Below are 14,177 nucleotides of genomic sequence, written 5' to 3' on the forward strand. Positions count from 1 at the left end.
TTTCCATGTACACGATACATTTTATAATATTCCGGTAATGCTAATTTAACCATATTTATTTTTCTTAATGCAGATGTTTCAGTTTTAAGTATTTACAATTTATTTCGTAAAGCAAACTTAAACCAGTGTGTATCTTTCAGAACAATGGAAAGGAGCTTACGTTATTGTAATGAACTAAATTTTCTTTTTCGTGTACTTTATAATTTTCTATCCCGAATTCTCTTGCCATTCGAAGCAGGTGATTCTGACTTGGCCCAACATAAGCGGCTCCAAGATCAACATAGTCCACCTTAGGATTCTAAAATTAAAATAATAAAAATATTGTTTTAAAAGTGAAGCAATTTTCAACATGATTCTTTTGTTTATAGTTTATCAAAGGCAGTTAAGTAAAATGTTAGTGAAAAAAAGAAATTATAAAATTAAAGAGTGTATAACTATTTTCAACAAAAAAAATATAATAATTTCTGTAATTATAATTTCTATGAAAAGCATAATTCAGTTTATTGTATTATTCAATTTATCTTATTATTCAGTTTATTTTATTGTAATTGATTTTCAACCCATGCGAGCATCAAAAAAACTAGTATTAGAAGACGCTTCATAGATTAGTCTCACATGAAACTTAAATTCATAAAACTTATAATTCATAACCTTATTATTCATAAACTCACATAAAACTAATTATTCATAAACAATTTATATTCATAAAATGATGAAAAACTTTTGCTCTTATATAAAATATTTAAAAAATATTTAGCAATTTTTTCAATCAATATGTTCACCATTGCTAATGATAGTTGGTTCAAGTTGCGTAAAATTTCTGTACGTAGCAATCGACTCCCAGAAAATAAAATATAAATAAATATGACTATATACATTCAGGCCTGCATTAACATGTCAAATAAAATGCCATAATTCATAATCTGATTATCGGAGAAGTAAATATTATCATGTTTTACTAAATTTTCATGTTTTATAAAAGATTGCTAAGAGCTTCAAATAGTTAAGCAATTTTTCAAAGACTAAGACTCAAAAGTGTGATATTTCCAATAAAAAATTATAACGTTTTTAGTAGCGTAAAGTTGTTGCTGCTGTAGTTCATTTACGACACACTAGAGCTGCACAATGGGCTATTGGCAACGGTCAGGGAAACATCCCTGAAGATGATCCGAAGACATGCCATCACAATTTTGATCCTCTGCAGAGGGGATGGCATCGCTGCTTTGGTAGCCCGACGACCTACACGCGAAGTCGAGCACTTTACGGTAGAACAGTTTAACGAGGACCAATAACGCGTACCCTCGGTCCCTAATCCAAGTGGTCACCCAACCGCACACTGACCGCAGCCAGTGATGCTTGACTTCGGTGACCTACTGGAACCGTGTCTTAACGATCAGTCCACTACGGAACCATAGTGGCGTAAAGAATTTAGTTTGGGGTTATGATCCCTGTGCGTCTTAACATTTGTTCAGAATGCACGCGTCATCCAGGGTTGAAATTATGAAATGAAAATTACAATTAGTTTCTTCAAATAAAATAAAAAATTAATTTTCATCAGCTAAGAATTATTTCATATAATAATTAAACATAAATTTATTAGTTTATCTAAAAATTGCAGATTAATATTTTTCATAAATATTTAAGTATTTTTATTAATCTAAGAAATTAAATATTGTCTTATATGAAATATAATCGTTTTTTAAATAATCTTAAAAGGTAAATTGTTACGAATTTAAGGTAAGTTCATCGTTAAACTTAATAAAATAATATGATTATCTAAGTCTTAACATTCTCTGAAATTTAGTAAATTTCATCAACTATTATAATAATACAAGTATGTTTCATAAACTCAAGATTTTAATGATAGTAACCTTAAGCGAATGTTTAAGGTTGTTAGTATCCCAATTGTTACATGATAATAAAATTAAAGAATAAAATTTTTACAATTTTTAAAGCAAATAAAGACATTTTTAATATTATTTAATTAAATAAATACGTTTTTATTAACATTTAAGTAAAAATAAATATTTATCTTGATAAATCCCTAACATTTAAGTATATATAGATTCGAAAAGATAAGAAATTAGCTGGTCCGATTGAAGTAGTAGAACAGTTGTTATTCATTTATTCTTAAAGTCCAAAACTTGAGAGTTGCTTACAAATTCTGTGAATGTACGTCCTCCAACGCGATCTCGAGCTTCTAGGACAGTAACGCTGACTCCTGATTCGCTGAGCCACTTAGCAGCGCTCAAGCCTGAAAAAGTCAAGAAAATAAATTACTTATAGGGCCTAAACACGTTTAAAAGAGACAAAAAAAGTGTCCTTTAAAAAAGATATTTTTTGACGAAGGAAATACTGTATAAAATATTATTCATTTTTTATGTTTTAAAAAGTCACAGTTTGAAAAAATAACATTCTTCCATTTTAAATATGCTTTAGACGTTTTAAAAAAATTAATTTTAATGTAAAGGAACTAAAGGGATGTGCTTAGCGCAAGTGGCAACGAAAGATGTTATTAAGATAATCTGTTAAAATTAACATGCATCAATTTAGAAAATCTGAACCACTAAAACAAAGAAATTTATTTAATTTTTATGTTTATTTTTATCTTTTTAAAAAAATTCTCATTTTTCATTAAAAAATAGCAATTAAAATCAGTACAGAAAGACATTTATCTATATCAAATACATTATTGATACTTCTAGTTAAGGACTTATACATTAGGGTGTGTAATTTTTCATTCTCTTAAGTCTTTGCTCTGAAAATTTTCACGGAAGTGTAAAAAAGCAAAGTTTCGTAAAAAAAAAATTAAAACTTAAATTTTAGAAAAAAATTAACAGCATATTGGAATTTTTAAAATCCCTCTTTTACGCAAAGCTTGACAAAAAAAATTTAATAGTTGCAAAAAAAATTTATGATGGGTGACGAAAAATGTAAAACAATTGAATCCTATTTTATTTTCTAAAATGAAAATCAAAGCAGCCAATTTTTCAGCCAAATGTATGACGGGTAAAATTATAATTTGTGACGAAAAAAAAATCAAAAGAATTGAATCCTATTTTATTTTCTGAAATGAGAATCAAAGCAGCAAATTTTTCAGCCAAATATATGATGGGTAAAATTATAATTTGTGACGAAAAAAAAAATTTAAAGAAATTGAATCCTATTTTATTTTCTATAATGAGAATCAAGGCAGTCAATTTTTCAGCCAAATGCATGATAGGTAAAATTATGATTTGTCACGGAAATTTTTTTTTAAAGAATTGAATCCTATTTTATTTTCTGAAATGAGAATCAAAACTGCCGATTTTTTTTAAACAAATAAATAAATTAAAATAAAATAAAACTGTGGAGGTTAGTGGAGGAGTGAAAGTGGAGGTTAATGAAACAGTAAGACATATTTAATTTGAATAAATAAAATATCATTCACTGTCGAATCAAGAGACAACGCTGGGAGAGCTTTTTACATAAAATTGTTAACAAAACCACATTCGCAACAAGCCTAGTTGGTGACTGATGCGCATTAAAATTCTGTCGAGTTGCAAAGTCCTCCATGTTCCCATAACAAATCAATACCTTTGGGGGTACTGGATTGGAGATCGATCGTTCTCTGATTCAGGTCAAAATTATGATCAGTGGATGAATGGATGGATGTATGAATGGGTCCGCCTTATAAGCAGATGTGACGTATGGTGTGGCAGAAGTCGAATTCTTGGCCATAGATGGCGCCACTGAAAAACAAGAATCGCACACTCTGCCTTAAATTTGCTCGGTTTCACCAAGCAGGCTTTCCCGTGTGGCAAGTAGCATTAGAACGAACCAACCAGCCAGCGTATGACTACATAATGATGCGCATGCGCGCCTATAATTACTATAAACACTAAACTGCAGCGACAAAGTTGAAATTTGACGTGATGAAAGGTCGAATTTATTTAAGAACCTGAGGGGGTTTTCTTAGAAATTTCAATTCGTTCAAATAATATTGCAGCTTCAAACGCTTTCTTTCAATTTCTTTGGGTCGTGGTGGCTCAGGGGATAGAGCGCTCACCTCCCAATGAGGTGGCCCGGGTTCGATTCCAGCGATAGCTGGTCAATTCGAATTCCACACTCGGCTCGTACCGTCCGCAGTGCTGACGCAAAAATATCCTCAGTGGTCATGGGTTAGAGTTCATTTGTCGTCAGGCTAACCGTGGAAGGTTTTCGTGGTTTTCCTCTCCATGTAACGCAAATGCGAGTTAGTTGCATCAAAAAGTTCTCCACGAAGGCGAATTTCTCCCAATACTTGATCTAGGAGTTCCCTTGTCTTCTAGATTGGGTTCAAAATTTTAATGCTGCGGATTTGAACATTAGTAGCCGTAAACCCTAAATTGGGGCGGCTGTTCAACGACAGTTATAGAATGTAAAATAAAATCTCTTTCATTTTACATAACTTCATGTTATTTTTCTGCTTGTCACTTAACTCCAAACTTGGATGATTGATCTGCAGAAAGGATGTAGAAAACCGAACAAGGAAAACGATATAATTAAAAAAAATCATTTGAGGATTTATTCGAGAATTATTAACTGTTATGCTTATTATAAGAAAGAATGTCACGTAAATCGCCTTAAAGCTTACATAATTGCAAATGCAGAGTTAAAACTAGACATGGTAAAAGGGCTGTTCTTGTGATGTGAATTTACGCGAGTTGTTTTCGAAATAAGAATTTGTTTGAAAGATATTGCAATTTGAAGTGTTTTTTGCGAATTTTTTCTCACTTTTTTATTTGCTTCGAATAATGACCATTTTTCCATTGTAGTAGGAAAATTTATTAATCTTTCTTGAAATCTTTATCTTATAAGCTCGTGCTTGAGTTAATGCCAAACGGAACAAAAAAGGGAGAGATTAGATATTGTCAGATATAAATCATAACGATTATCCTGATTTTTTTTAGAAATGTAAAAAAAAAACTTCAAGTCAGATTATACGCAGTTTCCAATTTGAACTGTCAAAAAAATATAAGTCTCCTTAACGAGTAAAATTTATCAACACTTGCTTTTCTTACTTAATTTCTTTAAAAAATTGTAAGATTAATTTTTTTTTAAAACTCAAGTTCGAAATTTATTTTAAATTCAGATAATCATTCGTTTCATATCAACTAACATATCAACAAAATGTTGTTACATAAAATTACATTAATTATATATTTCATTAACTAAATATTTCTTGTTTTTTTTTTCAGGAAACATCAACTTTAAAGAAATGAAACTATGTTGAATAAGAGACAATCACAGGAGTTTTCAAACGAAGCTAGCAGAGAGTGGAGCTTCCTGGAACTCATAAAAATATCATTTTTCATTTCTATTCTAACAATTAAAAATAAAACATAAATAAAATTTAGAACAAAATAACTTTCAACTTCTATGAAAGTACCAAATAAAATTTTTCAAACTTTTATAGATTTATAAAATTGTTTTAACTATATAATACATGAATCTTCCAACTTTGTCCTTTAAAATCTTTAAAGCTAGACAGATAAGTTAACTTAAATTGAAAGAAACATTAGCTATATTCCTTCCTTTAAAAAGCACAGAATGGAAAAAAGTTGTTGTCTATCTTTTAAATCTGTTACAGAAGTTATCCTCACTTTCATCAGAAAAAAAAATAGAATTGTTATTGTCTTTCTGTAACAGATTCTTTTAAGTCTACAACAGTTTTTCTTCTCTATTTTTGGCATAAGCAAAGAACAAAACTGAGTTATTTTGGGTTTGTTAATTGCGCATCAGAAAATATTTTCACTTATCGTAAAAAAAAGTATCGGCATGGCACCAAATAAGTTTTTTTTAACATGATGAATTTCACCAAAATTGCTATTTCTTCTCAAAAAGTAATGTTTAAATATTTGAAATTAATAACTTATAAGGAGCAACTTCAGATTTTATTATACTGATAGAGATATTTATGTTGGAATTTTAGTACAGATTTATATAATGACTATGTAACAAGAGTTAAAACAATAACGCATAAACAACAACAATAAATAACTCATAACTCATTAAACAATAAAACAATGCAAAAGTTGAAATCGAAAGATCGTATACTTTTCAAAATATGTGCTGGGCGATATTGACAATTATAATTTTTTAGAAAATGTGATTGAAAATTGAAGATTCGTAAATCCTGCATGTATATATGGTGGGTTGTAAATCCATCATAAGTTTAAATTTCAAAAAAATCCTTTTAACCTATTTTACACATTTTAGTTTTAAAAAAATACAAAAAGAATAAGCTGATTTTAGAAAATTTTAGCTTGGCAATTTTTTTTCATCTCACACCTTTGTTCTTTACAACCCTTTCGCCAAAAGAAAAACAAAAGCCGGAAACATGGTAAATTTTACCATATTCTGATAGTTTTGACCATGTTTTTCTTCACAATGTCCCAAAATTGACTCACATTCTGAAATACCCATTAAGAAAATAGTATCTACTATTTGCTTCATTCTGTCAAGGAAACAAGTGCTTATTCTCACTTAGTTTCACAGTTACTTACCTAGCTCTTTACAGGATATTTCAGGTAGCACAAAAAAAACTATAAAGCAATGTTTCAAATTATCATTATTTGCAACAATGGAACGATCTCAGAACAAAACTTACGTAAAAGTTCACCCGTGTAAATACAGGGTGTTCCAAAATTATCTTTACAACTTCAAAAATTCATAACTTCGAACACAAACAAGATATTTATATTCTGTCTTTTGCATGTCCACATCCTCACTTAAAACTTTTCAGCCTATTGAAAAAAAACTTTATTAGTTGCAGTAATACATGCAAAAGACAGAATATAAATATCTTGTTTATGTTCGAAGTTATGAATTTTTGAAGTTGTAAAGATAATTTTGGAACACCCTGTATTTATTTCGATATTGTCTGTCATAAACAAGAAACATTGTGTTATGATTTTTCCAGGAAAAGAAAAACATTTTTAAAGAATATTTTTGCTAGTTTTTGATATCTGGTGAGAAAAAAGATCTAGTTTAATAAAAGACAATATATTTCAATCTTTTTTAACATTTTTCAAGGAATATTTTTGCTAGTTTTTGACATATGGGGAGAATTAAGTTCTAGTTTAATAAAAGACAATATAATCTAATTCAATAAAAGATAATATATTTCATTCTTTTTCAACATTTTTTTAAAGAATACTTTTGCTAGTTTTTTAAATCTGGTGAGAATAAAGATCTTGTTTAATAAGCAAAAGACAATATATTTAAATTTTTTTCAGAGTTTCTTACTGATTTTTAAGATAAAATATGGAATGCTAAACTTAAATTGAAAAGAAGTTGAAAAACAATTAAAATTACTTGAGCGATTTTTAATTACAAAAATATTGAATTGTGATTCCGCTAAAGGGACTCATGGCGCAAAAAGAAAATTCGAAATTTAATTTTTTTTTTGTAAATTATATTTTTATGATGTCCAAAATATCTCCCTAAACTGAATTTTGATATTCAATGGTAGCATTAAAACGATATTAAAACAAAAACGGAGTGCAAAATTTAAATTGGAAACTTTTTATTTAAAAAAGAAAAACTTTTTAAAAATGTTTTGTACAAAACTTAATTGCGAAGTGCGTTTTCGCCGAATCGGGAATATAGCTTAAAAAAACTTCAAAATTTAACAAAACAAAACAAAAAACAAAAGTTAAATTTTGAATTTAGTTCTTCAAGCAAAATTCGAAATTTTACTTTTTGAGTTGATTCGATCTTTATAAAGTCTAAAATCTCTCTCTTAATTTGTTTTAACACTCGATGTCATTAACACAGATATGTAAGATATGGGTTGCAAAACTCAAATTGTTTTGGGTTTTTTTTTCAGAAAAGTTTTTTTAAAAAAGAAAATTGTATAATTAATTTTAATAACAAAAACAATAGGTTGCGATTGCGTTCGAACTTATTGTCATATAGTCCAGGAAAATTACCTTTTACGAGTTTCACTTGAAGGATATAAAAACATGTGTTTAAGCTTGGAGGATTTTATAACAACAATTTATGGTGTGTTTGTTTCTCGGACAAATTGTTGCGAGAAAATCTTGAATAAATGACCTTGTAACCATACTGGCGTTCTGGTAGACCTCGGAAACATTGTAATAAGAATCGGTTTATGCCATATTTGTTCAGCGAACTAAAAACTTTTTCTTTCTAAGTAAAGAACTTCGTGAACTGTATAATAGCTATGAATTCTATTAGGTCGTTAAGGATAAATTTATAGACTGGATTTGTCCTCTTCAAGAGCCTATTATTTAACATTGGCTTCAAATTTTACTTTTGTTTTTCCTCTGTTAAAAGTTACATATCTCATCTACTTAAAGAAATCATCGTAAGCTCTAAAAACATTTGTTATAAAATTACTTTCATTGAGGAGGGAACAGTTGGAAATTCGCACTATTATTCAGTATGGGTTCTTACGCGCACTAAGGAAAAAGGTAAGGTCTAATCTATCAGAATACGGTAAAATTTACCGTGTTTCGGACTATGGGGGAACACCAAAAAGCTCAGTAGTTTTTGCCAAAGCCTTTTGGTAATGATTTTGGTAAAATTAACAGTAATCGCTTTCGAAAATGTAATGGTTTTATAATATGTGATAAAATTTCGTAATTGTGATAAAATTTAGTAATTATATCATGATATATTAGAGCATGGCATAAAAACCATTTTTTCAGTTAAATTTACTTTTAAGTTGTTGTTGTTTTTTTTTGCGTGTTTCCTAAAATTGTGATAAGAACTTTTATTTTGAGAACCAAAATTTCCGGTTAAGTGTTACGATATGAATAAAAAAATTATGAAATGAATGGTTTGAATGCCATATATTTCGGAATTATTAACCAGAATTATGGAGGTTTTTTTCTTACCAGAAATGTCATTATCATACAGTTAGGAAATTTTACCAGATTTTTTTTCCTCCGTATGGGACTACGGCACAGCTAACAGCGTGATACATTAATAGTTTTTTAGCTTTGTTGGTTAAACAAGGATTAATTAATAAAACAAACTTCAAAGCGTAAGAAAGTTTATTAATTAGCAAGAATGTCTAATAGTTAATGTAACGAGGCTTGTTTGTTTTGATTGAAACTAGACACATTGTGATTTCCGTCCACGCAGTTATTTTTTTCAAACTTTAATATTTCTAATAAAAAATATTTAACAAACTTATCGTTCAAAAATTTCTTCTTCTAATGAATTTAACATGCATCGAAATTGCCAATCATATGAAATTAAATTAACCAAATTTAATCACTTTCACTATTTTTAAAATTTTTGTGCCATTTTAAAGTCGGTTACGAAATTTGAGAATATTAGCATAAGCTATACAGCTTTAAAACACAAGTTTAAAAACATATATCAGGTGAAAATTTAAAAACTTTAATTGTCTCTAAATCAATCTATCTCTCTTATTTAAATGTAACAATTTACTCAATGTTGATCCGTAGATTGATTTTTAAATCAATGTTAAAAAGAAAATAAAACTCACATGCATTTATGGATAATGTTAATCCAAAAATCAAAAAAAGATATCTTTGATTGGGTGAATTTTTTTATGGATTTTTCTTTTCTTAACTACCGAAATGCCACTTATTTGTTAAAGTGTAAGTTGTAATAGTTTGCTAACAATTACTATACTATTAATTATTACAAAAACGAAATAAACACTTTAATTTCACATTTCTATTCCATTATGCTTTTATAATCTACATATTTATAAATTTTTTTCCTTTACAACTCGAATAACAAATCGTTTCTAAATATTTTCCAAATAAATAGTGTGTGTATTTTAAGTTTTTTTTTTTTAAAAAAAACTATAGGCATACGTACATTTATATCAATATCAAGCTTAAAAACTCACCTATCAGATATCGGTATTAAACTCGATTAAGAATCTAACACTTTCTTTCTTAATGTGATACTATAAAGCAGGTAAATAGAAAAGTTTAGTTACATTGTTACTATTTTTCAATAAAATGTTCTATCGTTCTTCGCCAGCAGTTATCGAGTTTATTAATAGGCAACGTTCATTTTCCTAGTTGTAAAAAATTGAAACATATTATTTTTTATGTTATGTATATAACGTAAGATGAATTATTCATTCGATATTTTGTTTCTGGATTTTAATGCTAGGGTCTGTCCATATATTTCAGAATAATTTCTGACTCGTTTACTTCTTCAATATATCAGTGAACTACATCATTCAAAAAAACCTCGTTTCGTTCTTAATGATTAAGTTTTCAACGATTAACAGCTTATTTTAGTTAAAAAAAATTATTCAATTTCATATTTAAAATTTTTTTTTTAATTAAAGTGGTCTCAGTTTACTATGAAGTAAAATGTGTAATTTCCTATTGAACACAAATAAATTTTTTTACCTTTTTAATGTTCTAGTCATTTCATTTATAATCTTCAATGCATTTTTAACTGAAGTTAAATAGAATAATAGAAATTCACAAAAATTTATCTCGTTTCTAATCATTTATTGTGGTAAGGAAAAACATTTTTTATTAAGGTAATTATATTTATTGATAGTATTTTCTCTTTATCATGTAGAAAGGGGATACAGTAACAGTACAACTGTTCCAGGTAACTTTTCAAAGAGGACATACCATCAACTTCCAAAGACTCTAAAATACACAAACTATTAACCATCCATTTCATTATTCAATTAATTTTTTGACAAGTAATAAATATTTGATTCACGGGAAATGTTAATGTAATTAAATTAAAAGAAAATGTTAAAAACCTATTGTATGTTTTTATAACGAATTTAATAATGACGTTTTAGGGCTTTAAAATTCTAAAAAGAAAGATGAACAACAAAATAAAATATTGACAGTTAAGAAAACTTTTTGGAAGTAACTAAACATTTAGCCGAGAATAATTTCTATCTAAATTTACATTTCAAATACTGGTTTAGACTTTAATAAATACCCCCAGATGGCGGAGTAAAGTTGATTTTAATGTCAGCAACTACCTTTATCACAAAGCCCAAAAAAGTTTATAAAAAATTATAAGCAAAAAAACCTTGCCAGCGGGAGTTAATGTTAAATTGAACTATGCTAATTTAAGCGGTGTGAGGTTCACACTAAGCTTACATAAACAACCCTTTTATATCGAAATTAAATTTGACTTTACAAACCAGGAGAGAAAAACTTTCTAAAATCGAGGATGAATTATCATTTGTAAAACGTTCTCAAACCGAGGATAAATTCATTTTCTCAAGGTTTGTTTTAGATTTCATGATCCTCACTGAAACAAGGTTTATTTGCCCGGTCATTTATATACTTTCTTAAACACTTTAAAAGTGAAGTATATGCTGGTCACTAATTTTTTAACGCAAACAAAATGTTGCATTTGAGAATTTGAACAAAGCTAGAATGAAAAAAAAGACAAAAAACAGCTTTATAGTAAAAGTCAAAAAGAAATATTTTTTGTAAATGTTTTTGTATGCTTTTATTCAATCTTTAATAAAACAGTACTAATACTACAAACTAATATTTCTGATGTGCTTAAAAAATGCTTATTTTGTCAACATTTGTATGACAATCAAATAAAAATTAAAATACAACGTTTTACGTTAAAGTTGACTGCTATCTTTTATATTTTATCTCTTTTAATTATATCTTTTATATCATAAAAAAGGGAGTCATAATTTTTTTTTTGAACACTCTAGAGATTACAAGCCTTTTCAATAAGATCAAATCAAAGAGTTTATTCTTTTCATGTACGCAACTTTAAAATAACTAATGGAGAACTTATCAAAACGCAGCTGCGTATAAATTAATTTTTTTTCTATAAGCAATTTTGAAAGCTCCTATATGTTGCAAAAAATGCGAACAAATTCAATTATTCTATAAGTCAATTTTTTTTTTAAGATGGTGAAAGAATTTAAAATTCTGTTACAATACTCAAAATAAATCTTCTTTTTTTAAAACTTTTTAATTATAATTTTTTTGGAAAAGTATTAATTTTCTTAACTAATATTTTAAAAAAGTTAACAATTGAGAAAACAGTTCATTACATATTATATAATTTTAACCACTACATAAATGTAAAAAAATTAATAAACATTTATATATTAACTTAATAAACTGCACTTGAAGTTATTTCCGATTAAAAATTATTCTTAATAGAAAATACGTTTCACCTTAATTATTTTTATTTATAAATGTTTTTACACCACAATGTTAAATAAGATAATTAAAACAGAATTAAAAAATTGAGCAATAAAAAAATTATAAATAATTATAAAAAAAGCCAAAAATAATTTTAAATAAAAAAAACAATAGTAATAAACAATTGAGTAAATATTTTTAAATATAATAATAAAATTAATGCCTAAAAAGAGTAACTAACCGCTTAATCCAGCCCCAATAACTATAACTTGAGAGTCCATTTTTATTGAATTTAAAAACGGCAACAGAAAGCAAAAACAAACTTTACCGGTATGTTATATATTATACATTTATCTTTTTTGATGATATCATAAGGAAAGTCTAAGTGACCTTATCAATCAAGTTTTACTTTGAGAACTTCTTGATTGGTTATCTACTGGCGACATCTAGCGCTCAATAAAAAAAGTTGATTCCTTGATTTATCTAAATAAACAACGTCAGATAACAATTCAAGTGAGTTTACCCTCCAAAGTTTTATCTATTATTAAAGAAAATAATAGTAATTAATTAGAAAATTTAAAAACATAAGAGTTTTAGGATGCCCTAATTTATGAAGAAATCCCAAACACGTAGTAGACTAAAACAAATAAAAGCAAGCACACGTTTAGACTGACAACAGAAATAAAGTTAACAGGAAAGAAAGTAAGCAAAATTATTTTGAAACGCACTGTTATAAAACTAAATAGAATAATAATTATCAATGATTTTCTTTGAAAATTATCCCTCTTTAAAAATTGAAAAGTATGATTTAAATAATGATTAATAAAATTATCTATAATAAAAAAACACGTTTTGAATTGATTCGATGCCAAGGCAGAACACGTTTCTGAACAGCTTCCCAATTTTAAACGAATTCTTTATACTTTTTCAATCACTTGTATGTAAAAATAAAAGCGTTACTAAAATTCTAGTTTCCATACATTCAACTCAACACTTTCCTTACTGCTGCACTTTCAGAAAGAAAAAAAATTCTTTAATACTTTGTTTAGTTATATTAGACAGTAATTATTTCCTCCTTTTTTTTTTTAGTGAACTATTTTAGATAGTATAGAAACCTGCCAAAAAATAGGAAAAGAAAAAGCACGCTTACTTCAATTTCTTATTTCCTTTTTTACATTGTTTATGCACAAAACAAGAATAATAAAATTACTATGCAAGCAAATGAAAATTAGAAATTGTTCCTTTTTTTTCTGAAACATACATATGGTAGACGTAAGTAGATTAAGTTTAGATTTTCTTTTTATTTAAGAATTTCTTTTTAATCTACATATTTTTTAGGAAGTAGTTCAAGCTACATTAACTTAGACAAATAAACTTAGACAAAAAACACTGTTTCAAAAAGAATTGTAATTAAAAATATGTAAATAAAAAAATTTAGTATTTTGATTACAATTAAGAAAAAAGGCAGAGTTATAAGTTGGTTTTTAAACAACATTGTTGATTATTTTTTTAAAGGCAATATTACTCAAAAAAATTTACGAAATCATTAAAATTATTTCAGGTAAAATTAATTAAAAAGATACTTTGAATAATTAAAAGATGAGTTAACTACTTCGTAAATGTTTAGTGCCACAATAATGCTTCACTTAAACTAATCCCTTCCATCCACTGAAATTTGAAAACATCGATGCTATTTACTTAGAAATAGTTTCGCCCCCACCCCTTTAATTTTGTCTCAACACTCCTAGCTTAATTAACGTTTTCCAGTAGATGTACTGGTAGAAATTCCTCTTAATTAAACATCACGTACAAGGTAAAAAACCTCGTATCATAGTACTGTAAAAAGTACCGGCACTCAGGGTGTCAGTATTTTTTAGTTTAAAATACATTTTTATCCTAAACTTTTACGGAATGAAAAATCTAATATACCGTAATTTATACAGTAACATATACTGTAAAATCACTATAATTAAATAGATATTTCGGTAAAAAGTTTTATGGTAAAAATGGATTATACGATGCAATCGATTTTACGGATGC

General features: G+C 27.4%; 1 protein-coding gene across 1 annotated transcript in view; it reads right to left on the reverse strand.

Moving 5' to 3' along the window:
- The window catches only part of LOC107456143 (amine oxidase [flavin-containing] B), a 48,779-nt gene extending 36,053 nt beyond the window's left edge, over window positions 1-12,726 (reverse strand). The window contains 3 exon segments of the mRNA XM_087151384.1: window positions 161-298; window positions 2,160-2,254; window positions 12,379-12,726. Of these exon segments, the coding sequence (XP_087007510.1) occupies window positions 161-298; window positions 2,160-2,254; window positions 12,379-12,418 (273 nt within the window). The 5' untranslated portion in view covers window positions 12,419-12,726.
- Window positions 12,727-14,177: the final 1,451 nt, after the last annotated feature.

Source organism: Parasteatoda tepidariorum, chromosome 9 (genome assembly GCF_982258835.1).
Source record: "Parasteatoda tepidariorum strain Cologne lab strain chromosome 9, Ptep-v5.0, whole genome shotgun sequence".
NCBI classification, from domain to species: domain Eukaryota; kingdom Metazoa; phylum Arthropoda; class Arachnida; order Araneae; family Theridiidae; genus Parasteatoda; species Parasteatoda tepidariorum.